This window comes from Gallus gallus, chromosome 3, assembly GCF_016699485.2.
Source record: "Gallus gallus isolate bGalGal1 chromosome 3, bGalGal1.mat.broiler.GRCg7b, whole genome shotgun sequence".
In the NCBI taxonomy this organism is placed as follows: domain Eukaryota; kingdom Metazoa; phylum Chordata; class Aves; order Galliformes; family Phasianidae; genus Gallus; species Gallus gallus.
The window spans coordinates 23,663,304-23,687,638 of record NC_052534.1 but is presented as its reverse complement, the minus strand read 5'-3'; the positions used below and the strand labels follow the sequence as shown (position 1 = coordinate 23,687,638).

Here is a 24,335-nt window from a genome sequence, read left to right as displayed (position 1 = left end):
GCTTTATCTAGCCAGGGGATTATCTTCTGCCAACACCTTTCTGAAGAATTCCAAACAAGAGAGAATATTTACTTTCATGTAGATAAAACATACACATTAATTACATATATTAACTGCACGATTTTATCCTCCAGCTAATCTTTAAAACCTACAGAAAGTAGTTACGCTCACCTGCGTCACAGTAATAAAGAAGTAATCTATTTCAGTACTTACAAAGTCTTGTCGAATATCATTGAAGTCCTTTCCATATTTTTCCAATGCCTCTTCAAACAAACTAGCTTCTGATGCTGACCATTCTTCCATTTCATCTCTACACAAGACAGGTCCTCCAAGTGGCACTAGGACACTGATGGCACTGCTCAAATCATAGTTATGTTTATGCAACGTATCCATTGCATGAAACTAGGAAGAAGGAGAGAGTGGAAAAAAAGAGCTTGTTTAATTAGATAGTAGTCCAATTAACACAAATTCAGTGTACTATTTTCTATATGCTGTGCAACAAGCATCAACTAATGCTAAATTTAGTAAGTATTTTGATATCATAGGATTTCCACTGTGAAACATGAGGAAAATAAACTGTTTATTACTTAATCTGGGAAAGGAAACAACTTAAGAAAATGTTTGCTAAAAATAACATTAGTTAATTAGCTCCTGCAAATTACCAGCAAACATTTCTGGAGAATCTTTACTTGGTAGAAATTGGTTTAAAGTAACCCAGTAGAGACAATGGCCGATATTGACTGAGAAGCAATTTTAATTAGCAAAACTTCTAAATAGTAGCTGAAGAGCTTCTCAGACATACAAATGCTAAATATTTTCACTTCTGAAAAAGGAAATAATTTATTTTTTTCATTATCATCATATGGAAAAACAAGTAAGATTTTTGCCCCTTGCTAAATACTGGAGATGGGTAAATTCAGTTTTTGTTTTACTTCATTTTCCCTTTAAGCGGAAAAAGCAAACAAACAAGTTATAGCATTCTTAACTTTTCAGGTAACACTGGACACTCACAAATTATGGTGAATATTAAAAGTAAGTTGTTACTTCACAGATCCACCTACATGGAAAATGAGCAACATGCAAGAAGCCTTTTCAACTCAGCATCCTGAAAGCCCCCATCATTACAATCTTAAATCACTGTGCTGAAGGTGGTATAAGAGGTATGAAGTAAGTACTGACTGCGTGTGACTGCACGTCATTGATTTGCCATATGTTGGGCAGTGAACTGCCCAATAAGCGTAGCATGCAACCTCTCACATAGCCCTAAATTCATCTTATGACAACTGAAACTTTTCAAGGAAGGAATGGTCAGTATAGCGCTTACACTGCAATTCCAGTTGAGCTTCTGCATACAAAATACAAGTAATGGATTCTCCTTATCTTTTGCTATCTCCTATGAAGTGCTAAGTCTTTCTCCAGCTCTCCATATACCACTTTGAAAACTATCAGGTACAAGATTCTCAAATTGTTTAATCTGCAAGAGGTAACGTCACCGTTATCCTATGATAAGTCACTTTACTTATGGCTCATGCCACATTCACCAGCCTTAAGAAGAAACCATTGTTAACACGAAGTATTCTAATATGGAAACACTGCAACCTAAAGTTTAAAAGCCAGAATGTTCAGATTAGAGAATTAAATTACTGATCTATGGCTTATCATGTGGGCAATGAGTAAAGCACGCTTAAAGATTGAACTCTTACGGTATATGTGTTAAGAAGTTTAAATTGCAGCCCTCATGGAAAAGCAGTATATCCTGCAAATTTTCCAAGCAGCTGCTAAATCCAAACTTAATCATTTATATCAATGTTCTTAAAAATTGCTTTATTCATTTTTTCCATTTAAAATGAACAACTGATTCTATAAAGGTAGGTTTTTTTTTTTTTCCTGATATTGCTGAAATTGACAGAGAAATCTGTGGGAAGAACCATCTTTACTGAGCTGTTCTGCAACAGAAGACTACTGACAAGTTCCTACAGTAACACTATCTGCCTTCTGCAGGTCTGTCAGCCTCCACTTCCAGTAGATTACCATGACTAAACTGCACCACCAAAAGCAAGAACAACTAAAAGATATCGTCCAAGACAAAGTCCTGGAGTTTCTCTTTTTTATCTTTTACCAACGATGCAAGGACTGCAAGATACAACTAATGGGAACACAATACCCAAGGAACATGAGGCTGGGAAGGGCTGTCAGTCAGTGACTCTCTCAGATAGGGATCAGAAGAACACGTGAACAACCCACCCTAAGCAAGTTTGCCCAGAGCACACTCTCCAACACCAATGAGGGATCTCACCAGAGGAAAGATATTGTCCACACAGACATAGGGAATTTCAAGCTCAAACTTTAACTGACAAAGAAAGAAGATATCCACTAAGCCCAGAAAGGTGGGACAGAGCCAGGAAAAAAAGGAGTAGCAGGGCATATTGTAAACAAGCTCTAACAGTTCCCAAAACAGCTGCTATTTCAGTAATTAGTTAAATAAACTAGACTGAACTGCCTCCAGGATAGCACTCAAACTGAAAACTGAATATGGATATTATTAATTCAACAATTTTAGACACGATTATCGTATGTGCCACGTATACAGAAGTCCACTAAAATTTAAAAGTCTTGTCATAAAAACTGGTGCAAAGAGACATCTGTTCATGCTTTTTAACTTTCAAGAAACACCCAAGAATAGATCTAACTCTTTATAGTAAAGTAGCATGGGCTCATCTGAACAAGTCCCCCACAACCAGCACGCACACTGAATCTGTCAACCTCCTCTGCTTTAAGGGCACTCATCATCAGTGTACGCATCTTGCAGCATTTTGGAATTTGAAACAGGAGACCTTTCTTCTGAGAAACTGATTTCATTATAAAATGCACTCTGTCTGGGTGCACCAGAAACACAACCTTTAGTTGTCTCACCAGAGTGTATCACTGTAACACACAAACAAAAAACAAAAGTACACTATCATCTAGGAAGTTAAACTCGCATGGTTTCATGTCTTTCATCAAGGTTTTCGAAATAACTTGGTAATTTCCTGCCTTATCTCATTACCTTCCTCAGATTTTCAAGATAAAAAGGCTGAAAGTAGCCTCTCACTGTTAAGCTCACAAGACCTTTCCTTACTGCAGACACCTACCCTGAATTTACTTATGTTTATAAACTATGCTATCAGATTGCTTAAAGTCATCTCTAGCTGGAACAGCTAATTAAAAATACTGGAAGCCCACAGACACGGCGTACAGAATCTCCATTAATAAAACTTCAGGTGCAAGGGTTATCCAGCACTAAGAACACCGACAGTTTAATTGTCTTAGTATTAGGCACCTACATCCCTTCCAAACCATAAATGAGATCCACCACAAGTTCTGCAAACGTCTGTACTAACTTTAACTGCTGCTCAAAATACACTCCTAATTAACATGGGAAAATATGAAAGAATAATTACTAAAATGACAAATATGTCTTTTTTTAACTTAGAAGGAAGTACACTGCAAAAGACGGTTTTAAAAAGCTTGTGGGGGTAGGAAAATGAGAGAGAACAGACAGACAATAATTAAACCTGGGGAGGTTCTTCTAGTGCCTCATTATAAGATATGCCTTTCATTAAGTGTAATGGAATTTAATGGATCATTTGCAACACAGAAACATTTATATGGCACTCAAACGCTAAATGTATCCCTTTATTAGCAGCGCTGCACATTTACTTGCAAGCAGAAAGAACCTGCTATAAGAATCAATCTATTCTCTTAACCATTGAACACAGTTAAGAAGGATGTACATCGTGAGAGATTTATTACAAGTTCTTAATCCAAAGCAATCTTAATACAAAATGTCAAATGGAAGAACTGTTATGATGGAAAAACTGAAGTATTTAATATGAATGGAATTATGTCAGCAAGGCCATATCAACAAGCATGAAACGAAAAACAGCTTCAGAATACAGAACAAACTCTCTTGAGCATTACTGAAAAAGCTACCTTTTACCACTGCCTTTACTACACCGCAGTAGTCCAGACTAAGTCTGTTTCCCATTTAATAGCCTTTGAGAGTACACGGTAAAGTGTAAGAAATTTTTCTAATCATACTAATGAATGTAATTTACCCAGAATATAAGAAGTGCCCTACCAAATCAGATCAGTAAACCACGTATTGAAGTATTCTGTCCTTGTCAGCAGGACTAGAAAACATCACTTAGAGAGTAAGTCCTGGGAATTACAAGTGCTAGAAGGCCAGCTTCTCTCTGACTCTTATTATCAACTCATGAATCCACTGTTCTTAAGTTTCCTAATCCCTTTTTTTTTCCTGCTACTATTGCTTTTTCCTTCAAAATCTTGAGGCACTGAATAGCAGAGGTGCTCTACTGTATAAGGCAATACCTCCATTCAAGATTTTTAAGCGACAGTTTCATTGAGTGTCCTCTAGTTCAAACATTCCATTATCTGATATGTAATGAACCCTTTTTACTGTCATCTCTATACCGTACTGCATAGGTGTCCAACATTTTGGCTTGCCTGGGCCACTCTGGGTAAAGAAGAATTGTTCTGGGCCGCATAAACAAAGGTCACACCAAAAGTAATGCCTCCTATTTATTTTCATGGAAACTACAGTAAATGCAATGAGCATTGTAACTCTGTTAGAGCAAATTCTCACCTACAGAACACTATTCTTCAATATAGTCACCACCATGAGCTATGCATTTTTGCCAGTGATGAACAAGAGCATGCATGCCATGCTTGTCAAAACCTGCACCGGTGGAGGTGACCCACTGTTACTGAAATGCACCACCCACCACCTCACTATGTTCACATCCCCTGTTTGGTCTTCAGAAACATTCAGCAAGCATCAATGAATGTCAGTGGGTGCAACTTTTTCAGCATGGAGATATTTGGCAAACTGCTCCTCTGCTGACAACTGTCACACAGCAATAAATGTAATAGAATATTGGTGGGAAGGTTCAACCTCTATTGTCATGCCACCAACATCAACCTTTGACTTGTGGGTCAATAAAATGGGAAGTATTACTTTCAGAGCAGCCCTTGTAAAATATATAAGTAACATAACTTACTTTAACTGTTTGTATTTTGATTAAAGCATTAAAAAAAAAAACCCGCAACAAAACCATAAAACTAGTGGAATATTTGACCTTTTTGTGAACCTAACGCACCAGCCTAGTTTGATTGCAGTTGTTGCTGTTTTTAGTGAGTTCTCAAGCTGCTTGTCAAAGATTTTCGATGAAATTTCACTATTTCTGTCCTTCATCCTTCTAAATAGCTGTTCATAGACGTACATATTGCGAGAAACTGATGGCATGAATAAGGCATGACTGTGAAGCAAGGGATGTTTTTCTGTGGTAAGAGGTCTTATAAAGGTTTGGTAAAAGAGACAAATTTGACATGTCTCGAGTTGAACATCTGATTGCAACTCTATGGATTCAATTTGAAAATTCACAAGTAATTCATTTATTGCAACTGAAAGTAGAATTGTAAATATAAAAAAAATTGTTTTTTTTTCCAGAAATCTTGAAACCTATCCTCCGATTCCTTTATCAGAATGGAAAGCAGGGCTACATTTTTTTTCCTGATCACAGGACTGTGTGTAGCCAATGTATCAAAATGCATACAATTATTTGCCATAACTTGAGTTAGCACCACACTGAGCTGTCCCTGTACCCCGGTTTTAGCGCAGACAGCGTTAAAAGCACACTGATTGTTTGGTTGCTGCTGAGTGACGGGTGTGCATCTGAACCAGGCCAGGCTGCTCAGTGGGGAAGAATCTGCCTTTTCAGCATGGAGTAGGGGGTGGCTGCATTGCGAGCTGTACTGGGCCACACATGGTCCACCAGTTGGACATGCCTGCTATACTGTATCATCTCTCTGTACACAAACATTTAAAATAATGAACTCCTGCTGCTGTCTTTGGAAGCTAAAACCAAACTTATTTCTATGAAAGAGTAAGATTTTGTTTTTGCACTACCTTCCTGGAACGCTTTAATCCCTGTAGTACATCTTGTCATCTGAGCTGCTATGAACATGCAAAGATAAACTTAGGTCTGTAATTAATATACTTTTAAACTTCCTCTAAAAGAAGTAGATGCTTATATCATAGCAACTACTTCAACAAACTAAGTAAGCATCCTAAGGTTATCCTAAGTAAAATGTTCTTCAAGAAGTTGTTTACAAAATACTATTGCTTATACTCTAGAAAATTTACAGACACAGAGGTACAATCAGCTCTATTACAATGTATTTTAAATTACACTACTTATCAATTCTAGTGGAGCTCTACGCAACAAGCACTATCCTGTTTCCTGCACAAATTATCACATGGAAGATGTTTAAACAGATCTCAGTTGAAGCCAAGTGATTTATGGTACGATTACAATGGCAGCACTAACAGGTTACAAATGCTGTGCATTTTCTACCATATACATGGAAAAAACCTCGACAGTTCACACAGGTGAATCGAAATATCCAGGGGACAAAGACTAGAGCAGTAAGAAACATACTACTGAAATCACAGATGTAGAAAAGCTGTAGGGTTTTTAACAAACCACCTACCAGTGTGATGTCTCGGGAAGCAGCAGCTGCACTCATGTGTAAACTAGGTTGCCTGACAGAACTACTGCAGTCCAATGCCCGAGCAAACGTGCCAACCGCACTGCAACAGAGAAAGAGCAGACAGTAAATGCATAAAGATTTTAAAGATCTATACCTTTTTTTTTTTTTTTTTTTTTTTAAATATGGCCAGACCATACAACATCCACAAAGCTGTAATTTTAAAATAAAAAGGCACATACTATAACTGTAAGATTTCAGTTCTTTGCTAATTTTATAAAGACAAACTACGGAATACTGCAGTAAAAATTCTGACCTTCTCCCCCAAAAGTAACATTCTACATGTAGCAAAAACTTGTTTGAAACCATCTAGAAATGGAAAATACTCATGTAGCTTATTTATTTACTTAAAAGACAAAGACTTATTTTGTGTTTTGCAACTGTGACAACTTTTTCAAAACTAGAAAGCCAAACCACTGTATAATACAATTTTAAGAAGCAGTTCACCACCATATTCCTATGAGGAAATTAATAGGATTTTATTCACTTCAGTAACGCATGTCAGCTATTTCTATTAGTAAACAAAACATTAGTACCTCCAAAGTCATGCTTCTGTCACAGCTGTAAAGTAATAATGAACAAGCAGATCCTTCACCCTAATAAGAGCATACCAGCATCACTGAAATGGGACAAGTTTTTCTCCAAATTTCTACCTTTTTTGTGGCACAGAGATGGAGAATTAGTGTGACAGCGGGTCTGAACTGCAAGCTTTTCTTAAGAGCAAATCCATCAGATATTACGCATGGTGATGGGAAAGATCTACAAAATAACTTGGGCTCAGCCCATCACAGAAGAAGTGAGCAAAGATGCAATGACATGTGAGAAAGATAATACAACAAATCACTCTGATACCCTTAGAGTTGAGAACATATTCTTAAGGTGCACTGTGACACTGTGATATTTGAAAAAATGGCTTGCTCTAAATATAACACAGTGCAAATCTCTCTAAACTGAAAGATCTAACTATAGTATCTAACATTTGTAATGTAGTGTAAACCTCTGGACTAAAGACTGGAGCCTCTTCCAGTAATTATATCCCACACAAGTTACAAGTGCAGAATTACGTCAACAAGGTAAGTCAACCTCAACAGACATCAACATACATAAACTGTCAGACTACTGTGTACTACAAACCTAATATTTAGTGACAAAATAATAAGCATCAAGAGTTTTACTCACTATGGGTTATTACAGATAGTGGAGAAACCGATAACAACATCTGTTACTGAGACATTATCCTCAATCTCAAAACATTTAATATTGAACACATTTCAGTACACTGCCAAAAACGTTTAAGACACAATTAAGATTAAACAGCAGTGATTCACATACTGCAGACATTAACCACTTATATTTCTAAAGGCTGTGGACTAAATAAGCAATGTTCAAACACTGTTCTGTAATCTTTACTCCTTTTTTACGGTGATGGCAAATATGTGACAAGCATCTACACACTGTTTTCTTCTTCTTTTTTAAATACTTGGCTATATATAAATTAGTATCTGTCCACAGATCAGTCCCAAGAATCTACTCTACTGGGAACATATATTCTGATAGTCAGCCAGCCCCTTTAAACACGTTGGCCTTGATAAGAGTTGTAGCTAACAATCTTTGCTGTGATCTTCTGTTGCTACTGCTCCAACCAGTAAGGCAACACATGTCATGACTGTATTTCCCTTCTGCTCCTACCTACTAGCTTATCTTTTTTCTTGCATAAATAACACTACTTTATTTGACCGTATTTCTAAAATAAAATGGGAGCACATTAGGAAAACTACAAAGAAGTCAGTTTCTATCACATTAAGCTGCTTACAAAATTTTCAGGCTTCCAGGTAGAAGCATATATGGATGACATTACCCAGTACATAAAATCAAAAGTAAGAGATGTTATAGCACTAGGTTCATTTCAAGAAAGTGATAAAAAGGCAAGAATTGAAGAACTGGTTGACATCACTTCCAATGCTGTACTCAGTAGGAGAAGATTACAATCATGATGACTGCTGTGCTGGACTATGGGTTATGTGAGTGCAAAACATCCCAGAAACGCCATAAAGCACAGGCAGTGAGTTGTTTGAAGGAGAAAGGATGGGGCATCTGCAGCTGTATTTCAAAATCAACTCCTGGCAATTTCTGTAAGACTGAGTTTTTCAGACAACCCAAAAAAGTGTAGAATTCTAGAACATTTGACTGTTAAATATTTACCTTGTCTCAAAACTTAACACACTAATATGCTGCACTCCATATGAACTAGCCATGCAGTCAAAATGAAAACTTAAGTATTTACTTTAGAAATAGTCAGAAAACCCTGGCTATGTTTTTTTGGTTCTTTTTTTTTTTTCCTCCCCACTGAAAACACACACATAAGGAGTATATCAATATAAAGTTCATACATTTCCTTTGTTTTTTCCTTGCGTGACTTTACTAATACTACCATGAAAGAGTGATTTTAAAACGTTAAAAAGAAAAAAAATCCTCATCAGTGCTCATTCCCAAATGACACACTTTTGCCTATACCTACCTGCTGGCAAAACAAATTTCACTGTTCAGCCAAAGTAGCTTAAGCCACCAAAGTGTATTCTTTAATGTAAGATAACTAAAAATGTTCCTCCTATTGTCAAGCCTTGAGAAGAGAAGGCTCAGAGAGGATTTAACTGAGGATTTAACCTCAGTAGAGATGAAGAAGATGGAGCCAGATTTTTCTCAGCAGTACCCAATGAAAGAAGAAAATGCAATGAGCAGAAAATGAAACACCAAAAATTCCACTTAAACACATGGATTTTTTTTAATTTCCTTTTTTTCTTTTGTTAAACACCAGTATCCCATACCAGTGGATATTAAGTCCAGAAGACCAGATTAAAGTTAGCCTAAAATTAAAACTGCACAAGAAGTAAATATAATAGTGTGGATGCTACATCACAAGCACCAGACATTTCATTCAGCAAATCAGTTTCTACTGGACTGTGCTGTCTGCTGATGTACACAAATCTGTAATCTCTAAGTGGCTGCTACAGCTTCTCAGATCTTGTCCTTTGAAACTAGTAGACAAAGAATTGTTGCCACACCACAGGATAAAAATTGGTTAAGTTATATCTCATTTGAATGGAATGTAAAATGGTGTCACAATTGTCTTTGCCAGAGTATAATTGACACTGTGTTATCAAAAAACAAACAAAGAAACCCCCACAAACTGGAGTACATTAGCATGAGGCCCCAGGATTCCTCTAACAGGTACTTTTGCTACTTTAATTAAGACCCCTCATCCAAATCATGCTTCAGTAGCAGCAGCATTATACTTTCAAGATTTTTAAATCCACAAAATCAACAAGACTCCTTAGAGAAGCCAAGGTTAAGGGTCTTTCCTGACAAATACTCTTAAACTTTGCAAAAAAAAAAAAAAAAAAATCTATCGAGTCTTCTGACACAAGAATGGGATGAAGTTCAACAAAACCAAGTGCCAGGTCCTGCACTTTGGCCATAAGAGCCCCAGGCAATGCTACAGGCTTGGGGTAGAGTGGCTGGAAAACTGTAGACAATGAAAAAAAATGTAAAAAAAAAAAAAAAGGCTCTTTGCTCCTGAGACAATAACAAATCCCATCAGACTACATACACAAGGCCAAATATATATATTCTTGCAAATGGGCAACACAAATAAAAAAGAGTATTTTATCACCTTCTAACAGAGTACGATTGAGTGACTGAAAAACCTGATGCCTATAAGGTCAAGAGCAACTCTTCTTTCACCTAAAGTAGACTGAAAAAAAAACCCACCTGAGAATAGATACTGCACCAGGGAAATCAAGTTTAAAAAAGATCATATGGAAAGGTTTTTCAAATGCCCTCTTCAACAAAATTACACATAAGAAACCACCTAGGAAAAAGTTCTTATTGACAGAATTTCAAATTTGCAAAAACAGTTTTCAGACAAAAGAGAAATAATATCTCACTAGAAACCCAGCAGGCACAGCCAATGCCCAGATAACTGTAATGAAGATATAGCAGAGGGATCTTCTGAGTCTGCAGGAACAGATTAATCAGATCATAATACCAATTCCATACTCAAGCAACTTTTACTGGTCCAGAATAATGAAAGCCTTTACCTGCAAGCACACAATATACTGAATTTAAAGCTGCCCTAATTATCACAGGATTATTTTTAAATCAGTAAGTCTGTTAAAAAACCACACACACAAAAAATCTGATCTTGAAGCCTGTGAAAGCGAGCATAGAGAAAAGCCTGGAAAGTGTTCCAGTCAGTCCAAAAGCAGCAAAGATAAGTAGAAGTTTGTGGAAGAACATCAGTAAAGTGACCGTCTCTAACAAGATGTCAGTCAGATGTCATTAGTGATTCACCTACCACAAGATCTCTGGTAGTTACAGTTAAGCAGCTAGAAACAAGACCCATTCTCCCTATAATTCTCCCTCTGAAATTTATCAATTTCTACATGAATGCAGACTTTGTCAGGGCATACACAGCACTTCATATGATGTCATGGCTAAGGGGAAGAAGAGATTCTCTCTTAAAATTTCAGTCATTTGTTCTGTTACTTACCAGTAGATTGCCTACTGGCAGAACTGTTTCCAGAGGAGAACATTTTTAACTTGACAGTATACTACCTAAACTCCCCAGGGTAGCTGCAAAATGGGAAGCGGATGGATGTGAAGGCAATGAACAAACTCTGCAAAGAACAAACTCTGCAAAGACATACAATCAGTTTTATAAATCTTCATCTTAGGACATAAGACCTTCCACTGACCATGGGAAGTTGATGTAATCTTTTCAGATTTCAGCAAAGCTTTTGATATTCTTTCCCACAGTATGGTTCTGGACAAAACATCCAACAAACAGCTAGATGAGTACAATATTACAGACATAAGCTACTAGAGAGCATGGAAAAGAGGTCTTCCAAGATGGTGAAGGATCTGGAGGACAAGGTGTGTAAAGAGCACTGAGGTCGCCGGGTTTGCTCAGCCCAGAGCAGAGAAGCTGAGGGGAGGCCTCATGATGGCTACAGCTCCATGGAGTGGAGGGCAGTACTGAGCTCTGCTCACTGTGACAGCAGCAGGGCCCGAGGGAACGGCATGGAGCTGTGTCAGGGAAGCGTCAGCTGGGGGTTAGGGAGAGATTCTGCACCAGAAGGCAGTGGGCATGGCACAAGCTGCCCTGGGCAGTTGCCACTGCCCTGAGTTGCAGGAGTTCAAGGAGCATCTGGACAATGCTCTCATCAAGTTTGAATTTTGGGTGGTCCCATGCAGAGCCGGGAGTTCAGCTCCATGTTCTTTGTGGGTCCCTTTCAACTCACGTCATCCTATAATTGTGCAACTCCATTTAAGCTGGAAGAGTAAAATAGTCAATCAGCAACTCATTTCATTCCACACATAAACTGGAAAATATAAAGCAATTTCTCCTTTTGTTTTTAACTCTTATCCTGAACTGTTTTTTCCAAAGGAGAGAAAAGAAGAACAAAAATTGGAAACAGTATTAAAAGATTATTTGCCTAGCAAGATTTGAGAATATGCTCTGCAATCAGCTTAGAAAAAAAAAAAAACGGAGACAGAACAAATCAGGATAACATCTCTATGTCAGCCACAATCAACAGTACTGTTAGCATTTTTTCTAAGCGAGAACAGAACTTCTGTAATATATTCCTAACTGTGAATTGAAGGATGAGAGAAACATACTCTATTGTGCAAGTGTAGAATCATCCTTCAGTAAAAACATTTTCTAAAATCTGTCAAAACTCTGTAAAGTGGAGAAATTATTTTAAAAGGTATTTATGAATTCCAAGGGCTTCAATGTTCCTTAAATTAGTTTGCATAATCATATGTTAATTTATAAAATTGAACTGACCACTTTTTTCCACTAATAAAAAGCATCACTTCACAACTTTCATTTCAACATTCATCTGAAATAACTGCACTGTATGTTAGTCAACTTATATGCAAATCTGGCAAGTTTTGCATCCATTGCATTTGTTTACACATTCTTTATTTCTTCTTTATATTACACTATGAAATTCAAAACACTGTAGTACAAGACAAATATTAGCACTGAAATCCTATTTCAAATTACTCTGATGGGAAAACAGAATGATGTCTACATTAAAAGATCAAAATCTACTACAGTCTCAAATACAGGCAGTCTAGCACAACTTACTCTCTTTTTCTCTCTCTTCTGTACTGATAAACTCAATAAATATTCAGAAGTTTATGCTCTGATTTTTTTCTTTTAGCTAACTGTGGGAAACAGAAGGGCTCACAATATGGTAAAACAAGTTGAGTAACATGATAAAGGGGAATAAATAATCAGTAGAAAAAAGGAAAAGGATTCTTTTTTTTATTAGAGGATTTTAATCTTACCGTGCTACAACTAAAAACTGGTCAATCTGACGGTCTGTAAGGGGGCTATCTGGATCCCATATTTTTACTTCCAGCTTTGCCTGTTCTCTGTCATCTAATTCTCCTGTCAAAAGGTAGATGGGACAAAACACTTATTACTCACAATGTTTTTCTCTGTGTACTTCTTGAACTACTTTTAAAAGAGACATTGTACATTTTTATATATACACACATATGGAATACTTAATAATCAGCAGTTATTCATCTAAATTCCATACTGAAACATTTGTAAAATAAGTATCTTCCCTTGACATCAGAATTTTAATTTGTTTTAAGGAGGCATTCTTAAAAGGTGCAGTATCAAAGAACTTTAATAAAATGTTATCACGAGCTTGAAACCAAAACATAAATAACCAGTGGGGATTTTAAATTGCTTCTCAACTATATAAAAGTTGGTCACATTAAAATTAATTTTACACTTAACCAGCAACAGCAATTAAAAATCCAATTTGTAATCTGAATACAACTCCAAAACATAAATCATTATGGAACTATACTACCTACTACATTTAATTATTTTTTCCACCTCTTACTCTCAGCCTTTACATTATCTGTATTATTAACATTAATCATGCTATTACAATTGCAGTGTATACTGGCTACTTAAACCCACTTACAAAATAATAAGGCTACAGCACAATAAAGTTACCATACACTACACAATCATTTTCTAAGCCCAATTGTCTAAACAGAGCAATCTGCATACACACACATGGCTGAAACAACAATGGAGTTTTCAGAAATTAAATGTGCTGTGTTCATTATTAAAAAGCATTATTCTTCCAAGCAATACACACAGTATAAAAACACTAAAATGATTCACATTCATATTGTAGCCTAGATCTTTTCTTCACTGCTATATCAGTAACTTCTACTGTGAAATGAGAAACACAAAACAGGCTGATTAAATAAGCAAGGTACAATATACTAGCATAAGAATATCTGTCTATGCAACATGGCCAACACAGTTGGAACCACAACAAATAACAAGAGCAAATCACCATACACCTTTGGTATTTTAGAATATGAGCATATTCTCCCTTCAGTGAAGATGTGAAGAACTCAAGTGTTCAGTTAGCCTCTAATACTTCTCTCTGGCTTTTGTGAGATACTGCAAGAATAAAAAGCCTGCCTTTTCCCTCAAAAAGTTAACATGCGTAGGTATTTCTCATCTCTCTGAGCACAGAGAAAATAATTATAGTCTGTTATTTCTCATGACTTCATGGAAACGGATAGTCTATGTATGCATAATATCACTAAGACATGAAAAAGACTGTACTTGTGAGAGTCTGGACGCAGACTGCAAACCAAGCACCAGTTCTTCTGAAATCCTATTACGTACAGCATGTTTGTTTATTGCAACAATTCTGCAAGGAAAATGTGGTATATATTCATCCTTGCCATAAACACAAGTTAGAATTGCATCGTGATATTTAGCTAACGTGTCAGAAACACTCCTGGAAAAACTAACCAAATTAACTTTTTCTGATGCACAGGCAATAAAGCCTTGTCTGCCTAATAGGACTTATGCTTCTGTTTAAACTAATTCACATTCAGAACTAGAGACAAGATTTCTAACACGCTTGACTAGGATTTTTTGTCTATAAACTTATTCAATGGACTACACACTTGTCAATACATTCATTTATTCCATCTGTGGCAGACACATTGTGGGTGATGTTCTTTATTTTATAAATAACCTCAGAGCACTTCATTTCAATCTGTTAATATGGTTTTAAAGTATCCTTCATATTACTTAACTGTTTCAGGACATCATATGCTGGAGATCTTGAATGTAGAAGTATGACAATACCCAATACTTGGATAGGCCATGGTTCACAAAAAGAAAAACTTAATACAAACATAACACAGATATTCAACCAAAAGATGTCACTCTCCTGAATCGAGTTTGCAAAAAGATATTTAAAATTGACTAACAGATGTCCTACTTCAATTAGAGGTAATTAATTTTTTTTTTTACTACAAAATCTTGTTTGAACTGCTGATAAAAGTAAATCTGAAATACTGCCAAACAATAGATTGCAATGGCAGTATACATAGATAGAATAAAAGCAACAGAATCTATCCCAAAAGAGTCCATATGAAAAGCAATATAATTGTTGCAGTGACACTTAATATTTCAAATATAGTAGACAGGGAGGTATCCAATATATATGTAGTCTCTGGCAAAAAGCAGTTACAAGATATGCTTTCTTTCTGATTATTATTATTATTATTTGACAAAATGGCAGGAATTATCACTTTAGTAGGAAGAAAATGAACCTAAATAGTTTAAATTGCAGTCAAGCAGCACAGCTAAGATCTTTTCTTCAGGAACAAAAGTTACATACATGTCCTGAAGAAATCAGTTTAAAAAGATCCCATAAATAAACAAGTATGTCGTCTTTTCAGAGGCATTCACTCAAAAATCACAGGATTTCCAGAATTTGAAGGGACCTCTGGAGACAATCTAGTCCAACCCCCCTGCTAAAGCAGGTTCCCTGTAGGAAATTCCCTTATGCAGAAACGCATCTAGATGGATCTTGAATATCTCTAGAGAAGAAAAATCCACAACTTCCCTTAGCAGCCTGTTTCAGAGTTCCGTAACCCTCAACTAAATTTTTCCTCATGTTCATATGGAACTTCCTGTGTTCCAGTTTCTGCCAGCTGCCCCTTGTTCTACTGCTGCTCACCAGTGAAAAGAATCTGCCCCCATCAATTCAACACCCACACTTTACATATTTATAAACAGTGATGAGATCCCCTCTCAGCCTTCTCTTCTCCAGGCTGAACAGACCCAGATTATTCGGCCTTTCCTTGCAAGGTAGATGCTCCAGACCCTTAATAATCTTTGTGGCCCTCCTCTGGACTCTCTGTAGAAGATTCTTGTCTTTCTTGAACTGAGGAGCCCAGAACTGGACACAGTACTCCAAACGTGGTCTCACCGGAGCAGAGGAGGAGATCATCTCCCTCAACCCACTAGCCACACTCTTTGTAATGTATCCCAGAAAAAAAACTGATCTCAGTGAACTCCTACCCTTTATTCTTCAGTTTTACATCTGTGAAATGGGCACAACATTTCTTAGCTATATTGCAAGGATACGGAAGATAGTTACTTAACATTTCTTACTCTCCCTTAGTCCAGTACAGTGCGCAACACAATGAAATTTCCATTACTGAAATGCAGGACCAGATTTAGGAGATACAGCTTTTAGCAGATTCTTGTCTGAACTGCTGGGAAGTTTATTAACTGCAGGTAATCCTACATCTTTTCGAACACAGCTTCATGTATGATGTAACACTTCAAAAACAGACAACTAATCACTGAAAATGAGATTTCAATTCAGGAACCACCTTCTTGATCTGACATTTAAGACTGCTGGCAAACAGTTTCTTTACCTTAGTAAAGAAAAACAGTATCACATTTTTCTTTTTTTGTATGTGTGTGGTGTTTAGCAATGAACAAAGTTTCAGATATCAAACTTGCTTGCCTAAAGTAAAATCTAAACTTCCTCCTCCAATAAAACGTCCTTAGCTCCACTCTTAAGCAGCCAGCACGTTTCTCCTGTGTATAATGAATATACAGAGGTTAATTATCACAAGACATCACAACAGCTTTTTGTGAACAACTGACAGCAGGATGGAGGGGAGAAAAAACAGGCTATAAAATTTTCAAGTAACTGCCACTGGGAAAAGGAGTTTTGCATAAAGGATAGGAGGAAGACATCTTTCAGACCGTTATACAAACTATATTTACTGACACTTCATGAGTTCAACTTTACATACACTGAATTCATTGTAAATAGCTAGATGATTTGATCTTAACCAATGGAAATCACAAACTTTCTCATAGAAGCTGTGCAGACAGTTCTTATTACTCCTTTTTTACTTTTTTTTAAAATGACTTCTGATTGCCACTAGTGTTGGTCATCAAAAATCATCCAGAAAAAGATTCAAAACCTTAAACTCAACTTGATATACATACTGTTAACTTCTCTGATTAAATTAACATTGGAAAGCTTAGATTATTTTGATAGTACAAGCAAAAGGAAAACTACCTGTCTATTGTTCAATTACAGCACAATTTTTTCCCCTGACCTTATTAACTAGCCTGATAGTAGTAGTATATACAAGATATTAATTAGTCCTTCAGATAATGTGTTCTATAATTTATAGAAATGGTATTCTAAAACTTCATACATTAACATAACACACATAAGAGCACTAGCAGTGAAAAACAGTCTACATGAAGATTACACGTATAGAGACCTCAAAGGAAAGTTACCAGGAGATAGAAGCACATTCTTGGTCTCCAGTAGGCAATTTAAAACAGCTGGTGAGCATTTTTTAAGCCAGTAAACCACATATATTCCAATTGCTTCCTACCCTCTGGAGCTCTACTCTACAAAAATTTTCAGTCATTCTCCACTTGAGAAATCCTTCCAAATTAAACTTCCAACTCCATAGACTTTAGTGCTCTCCCAGTGCTTGGTCTTGCAGTGCTTATAAATTAGATGTTGATGAAGAAAAGACAAGACCTCACAAAGCACTCAAAAGATTATTTCTAGAAATCTAGGACTTGATAAATTAAACAGAATTACTAGTAGACTCAAAACAAATTCAGCCGTTCCTAGGCAGTAATGACCAACTTCTCCATAATGCTGCATCAAGAATGGCAGGAATGTCTGTTCAGGGCTGGAAGAAAGGAACTAATAATGTTGTCACTTTTGCAAAACCCTGCAGATCAGTATTCATGAAAAGGAACTTCCACAGATCTGGGAAAACAGAGGCATAACATCCTCAGAACAGACCGTTCCTCACTTTATAGGCCACCTTCTGGTTCAAAGGCAAGGGCAATTATTCTAGAGATACCTGAAAATCACCTTTATTTTGGAACCGTCTTCTTGAACTCCTTTAATATCTATGAATAAACCTCAACAGTGTGACTTGCAGCAAGATTCCTGCTCTCTTGCCCCCATTTCAGTTGATGTTTTGTTCAACTTAGCATTGTGCAGTGGTCTAACACTAGTAACTACAACAATTTTTCCTGAATTCCTGAAAGAACAATACATGAGATCATGCAGTTTTCAGGAAAACACGGTCAAAAATTGTACTATTTATAAGTAAAAACATTACCATACTAAATATTTTAAATACTTGTTTTGGGAAGAGCGATACCATAGCACATGGACACAGCGTTCTTCCAAGAGAAACAAATAAAGAAAATCCCACACCATTAAATTATAATAAAATCTGCAGTCCTGCAATTTATTTCTTTCTACATAAACAATGTTATGAATATGTGCAATATCTTGCTACAGCAATATCTACGCTAAGGATAAAATAGGACTATTTGTTTGCATAAATTTAAACCAAATATGTAATTCAGATAAGAACTTCTACTTTTTCTTTAGGATGAAATATATTTTGAATTATTCAAGTGTAAAACACATTTCATCTGCATCTGACATTTGTTTTTCATCTCCTACAAAACAAACTTGAAAGAAAATCATACTTTTAAAAATGGTTACAGTAAAATAGCAAAGGACACAAAAACTGAACGTGTAATAAGCCCATTTAGGCAAAGTTACTGAGGTGGAAAAATACAGCAAAGTCAATTAAACCCTAAGATGTTGTGACTTGAAGAGCAATTTGTGAGCTCACTGCATAGCATTACTTTGGATAATAAGCACATACACAGCATACAATACATAGGTGGTATCTTTGTAAGGCCAACTACCACACAGAACTCATTTGATATTTGAACAGCTTCAGAGTCTCTATAGCCATATATATTCTAGTCTCTATAGCCATAATAAAGACATCTTTCCAACAGCAATCACATACAGTCTTCCATATCAACGACACAGTACAGATCATTCACCATGGGCTGAAACCAGTATGCCAAGAGAAAATATCAGTTTGACCATCTCCTTCAAGCTGTTGAAAAACAAGATGCTGATAAAAACCATATGAAACGAATGGCAACAGATGTGCATCTCCTTAAGATGGAAATCATAGCTCTTGTTACGAATGCTAAAACTTTGACTTCTCCAAGTCTAAAACAAACTTGAGAACAATAGTCTTGCTTTTATAAGGGGGGGGGGGGAAGACAGACCACTCCAACGATCCCCAAGCAGAAGCACCTGAATAACTGCCTTCAAACTGTTGAACGGTTTTTATCAGATGTAATTTCCAACTCTTATAATCTATCATTTGACTGATAACACAGAAATTGTGAATTATCTGAGAATCAAAGTTTAAAATGTCCAAGTACCACATTATATAACATAAAAATACTAAAAGAGCCAACTTAATATAGCTATTTCTTTGATTAAAATTATGCATGCAGTTAATAAACCATAAAATTATAGCAAAATGCAGCAAATATTTTAAAATCATTAAGTAATCTAAAAGATAGGTGCACATTTTTTTTTTCAAATCTATTTTTACACTCCTTACAAGACTCCATAAAAATCCATGTTCCATAAAGCAAAGTGTAGCAATACCCAATTGGGCTTCTGTACTGTATGAGGCTGCAGTGCGGAAGTACAGATTTCCCTTGCAGTAAGCAAAAGTAAATGAAGCTTTTACCTAAAACAGGCAAAAAGAGGTCATTTACATGTGTTTTGTTTGCTCAATTTATAGTAAAACTGAGCAAGAGCCTATGAACATTCATTTAGTTGTTCAGCACATAAATCATACAGCTGTCAAGAAGGAGACTAGTACGAAAAATGTAAGTGGTATTATAACCCTTTAAGAGGGTTATAAGAAGAGTAAGAGTAAGAGTAAGAGTTTCTTACCTTTAAGAGGGTAAGAATCAATGGCCCCCAAACACATCCCTGCCTCTGGCCTACTCTGACTAAAACAAGCAGAGAAAGTTCAGAGGCTACTTCCCTCTACAATTTACTTTCTGGTTAATGGCTCTGTGTTTAGTCTCAGGAAACAGATCGTGTTTTTACAAGAGAAAAAACAAATTTTTAAAGGTTGTTGCTTGCTCTGTTACCTGAATCACACACTAGGCACGTGCAAAGCTTTTTAGTGTATAACCATTTGCATAATCAAAGCATATGGAAGGTTTTTGGTTAAGTATTAATGCTGTTATCACATTAGTGTTTGAACTTGCTGATCTTTGAGTGTTCCTTATGTTTCTAGGCTGAGATTTGCTAAATGCTCAAGGTCCTGTCTCAAGGCTTAATAGAAAAGTCAGGTGATGTTAAGCATGCTAATATCAGCAGTGACTGAATATGTACTAAGAATTTATTCATAACTCAGCATCATAACAGTAGAAGAGAGAGGTTCCTCTTAAAAAAGCAAAACAAAACAAATCCAAACACATCACAAAGGAGAGCAATACAGACCTTGGTATATAAAACAGAGCCAAAAAAATCTGTCAAAGTTAATAGCAATTTGAACACACTCAGAACAATTAATGAAAGTATGCTTTTTAACCAAATAATTGTGATAATTATGAACACAAAGCTAATAGTTAATTGTTTCGGGTTTGTTTTTTGTGTGTGTATTTTTTCTTTTTTTCTGTTTTTGTTGTTGTTGTTTTTTCCGTCCCCACAAGGGGTAGTGTATGTTTTGGTTATTCACTTATTTTAGAAGTTACTGATCAGAGACAATTGGTAGCTGCACCCACCTACAGCAAAGGACCAGGCATCTTGCTCCTAGACTGTACAGAAGAGATGCTTGATATAAGAAGCACTTTGCTCGAATTAGTGTTTCAGCTCTCTGAGATAAGCGTTGTACAATGGAACAGAATGTTATCCCATAACAAAAACAGATTTGAAAATAAACAAGTATTATATTAACAGAAAAAACACTTGAACATGTGGTTAAAAGAGAGAGGGCCTTACTTAGTATCACTCTCAAAAGAAATTAAATCAGTAGTGTATCATCTCCTGTTCTCCAATACAATAGGAGTAACCAAAAAGACTCACAATCTTCAAACTGGAGCACATGACATAGGGGGAGAGGGAAAGGTTTCACTCAACCATCATATTATTTCTTACCTAACTAACTGTAGTTTTACTCCAACATGCTTATAATAGAAGTAGTATTAGACTGTTGAAATCTGGTCTGGTCTTTATGCAAAACTATAGTCTTTACTAAGTATAACTCACTACTACAAATAAAAGCAGTGTTGATACAAAGTTTAGATATTTTTGATGAGATTTTAACATTGCTTGCATTTGTTTATTATAAGGACTGCAAGAGTGTAGAAGATTATCTTTCTACAAATAAATTATGTTCTTCATATTCTTCTTAAGCACTTACATTTCTAAAGGATTTCAAAAGGTAGGTTAGCTTCTAAGTCCATCTAATACTGCCTTCTTTTTTTGCACTATCAATTCTCAATGATATCTTTACCCACCATATGATTCACAGCAGACAGAATTCTGCACACTAGCTCATCAAGCAACCATTTGTATTCTTCCTATGTTTGTATCCCTGTATCATATTTCCAAAATGTTATTTAAAACACTCTCAAGCAACACTCACAGGCAAAGGGAGATCAGAAGCAGAAGAAATATTGATGGTAAAGCCAAGCTATGTATGGAAGTGACAGCAGGAAGTTTTTAAGAAAATTTGAGATTTTATGACTAACCACCACTTAAGTTATCCATACATCTGTTGAAATATATCTTAAACTACCTTTGAAAACATTACTTTTTAATCTGATTATGAGTCAAATAATCAACTATAAATGAACTTTGCTTGAACTGAAAGACAAAATATATACATTCTTCAGCACTCTTCAATGTTTTTGATTGGCAAAATACTGTTCAAATTGATATCAGATGAACTGCAACCATCCAGTATTTCTGCAAATCTGATCTTATGTTTTAGTCTACTAACCAGAATTATGGCTCCAGCTTGTATTGGGAACCCAACAGACAAAGTTACATTCCCCATGCAGTCTGTTCTGAAATACATGACCACTGGTAAGTAGACACCAAAAATTTGAGCTCTCTCCACCTTCCTCTCCATACATGCATTCAAACACACCCAAACAGAAGTCCCTTCCCTCCAGGGAGGCGGAAGTAATGAAGTTGCTATAAACACCGATATAGAAGTTTTCTTGCTTGCTTGCTTTAGTTTACTTTTGTTTTGTTTTTCATATTTAAAAAACTGAATCCTTTCAGAAGTCACTGGGATACTGAGACAGGTAAGTATTGTAGCTATTTGTCAGATAAGAAAACTAATATATTAGTATTTGAAAGCATATATATAAACAATATATTCCATCTTTTGGAAGGCTGTTTTACAATGATGCCCGTCAATGACCACCTCCACATAAAGTTATCTGCATGGGTGTCCTTTGACAAGTAAGCATATAGTGACACACACAGACTTTTGAAGTTAGATCTATAATATCTTAATGCATGTCCTGATTTTAATAAATCCTTTAATCTTCTAAAAAGAAATTATTCTTTTCTTTTAATAAATTAAGAAGAAAGACAAAGTTACGCAATTCACCCATGGGAAGAGAAAAACAGGCATGCTTTGTTATCCAAAGTTTGGCCTATGCATGAAGTTGGATTTTCTTTTCAAAGAAGGAGAAACGGTAATGTCAGTTAAAAATAAATAAATCCATTCCTGAAAGGAAAAAAAAAAAAAGCATCTAGTCCTTCAATTAACAAAAAATTTTAGTAGTTCATTTAGACAGAAAATAACTTACAAGAATATTGAAAAAAAAATGTATTCAAATTTTTAGTCTATTGAAATCTACCAGTGCATTCATATCAAAATGGATTAACTCCCAAGCTGAAAGCTTACACACAGCAACAGCTGAATCATCTTTTCCTTTAAGGTCTGAAGGCCGCAGAAACACAAATTCACAATTAGCCAAATCGACTGTATTTTGGATATTTTTATCCTTCCAAAACAAAATTATTTTTTTCAACTGGTCACTGAAAATATGTGTAGATGACAAAAAAAAGGTCTCTAATGCCATCAGATCTTTGGTTTGTGGACAACTTGTGCTTCTGAATCTTAATAACTGATGGACTCTTACTGCTTACTGAAGATATCAAGAGGATGGTATCACTTGTTACACTTTGGGGAACAAGGAGTGTGAAAAAACAAAGATAGTAATGCAGACTGAAACCCTGTCTTAATGATAGTAGAAGAAAGATCCACTAATTTAACTAAAGCAAGGATTTCACAGAATCACAAGATTTGGAAGGCACAACTGGAGACCATCTAGTCCAGACCCCCCCTGCTAAAGCAGATTCCCTACAACAGGTTGCACAGGAGTGTCCAGGTGGGTCTTGAATATTTTCAGAGGAGACTCCACAACCACTCTCAGCAGCTTGGCCAGAGCTCTGTGACGCTCAGTTTTTCTTCATATTCAGATGGAACTCCCTTTGTTTCAGTTCACACTCATTGCTCCTTGTCCTGTTGCTGGACATTGCTGAAAAGAGCCTGATCTCATCCACTTGACTCCCACTCTTTACATATTAATAAGCATTGAAAAGATCACTTCTCTCTTCTCCATGATGAACAGTCTCAGGTCTCTCAGCCTTCCCTCATATGGGAGATGCTCCAGTCCCTTAATCATCTTCATGGCCCTCTACTGGACTCTCTCTAGAAGATCCCTGTCTTGAACCAAAAGCCCAGAACTGAACACAGTGCTTTAGCTGTGGTCTCACCAAGGCAGGGGGAAGACTACCTCTCTTGACCTGCTGACCAAGCTCTATTTATTAATGCACCCCAGGATACCACTGGCCTTCTTGGCCACAAGGGCACACTGCTGACTCATGGTCAATGTGTCCGCCAGGACATCCAGGTCCTTTTCTATAGAGCTCCTCTGCAACAGGTCAGACCCTAACCTGTACTGACGCATGCAGCTATTCCTTCCTAGGTGTAGGATTCTCCACCTGCCATTGGTGGACCCTATATGATTCCTCTCAAAGGTAAGCTTCAGAATTTAGTAACTTTTTTTTTCTAAAAATTCAACTCCTAAATGTAAAATTTCCATGGAAAAAACCATTCACTTTAGATGTATTGTTCATTGCTCCTGAATTAGTCTCTATTGTTAATAATTTTTCCTGCTATATTCTGCTACTTAAAAGCTTCCTATTTGGCAGACAATGCCAACTCATCCTGAAAGCCCTCACACTTCAGTCAAACACTTCAAATCACATTGATGCTTTCTGGTTTCTTCATTAAGTATATTAAGACTGTCATTTTCTTAATCCTCTGAGAAACAATCTTCTTGAGCATAAAAACATCTACATAATTATTTGCTTTTTTTGTGAAAGGCATGTCTTATAGCAAGAATAGCAGTGTATAATATTCTTGACATTGCCTAAATAAGT

At 36.3% G+C, this 24,335-nt stretch overlaps 1 protein-coding gene across 3 annotated transcripts in view; it reads right to left on the bottom strand.

Moving 5' to 3' along the window:
• MTA3 (metastasis associated 1 family member 3) overlaps nt 1-24,335 on the bottom strand; it is a 116,252-nt gene that overhangs the window by 58,860 nt on the left and 33,057 nt on the right. For all 3 annotated transcript variants that reach the window (XM_015283839.4, XM_040697577.2, XM_015283840.4), the window contains exons 7-9: nt 12,967-13,069; nt 6,553-6,652; nt 214-402 (exon numbers count right to left, since the gene is read on the bottom strand). In XM_015283839.4, the coding sequence (XP_015139325.2) occupies nt 214-402; nt 6,553-6,652; nt 12,967-13,069 (392 nt within the window). The remainder of the gene's footprint in view (nt 1-213; nt 403-6,552; nt 6,653-12,966; nt 13,070-24,335) is intronic.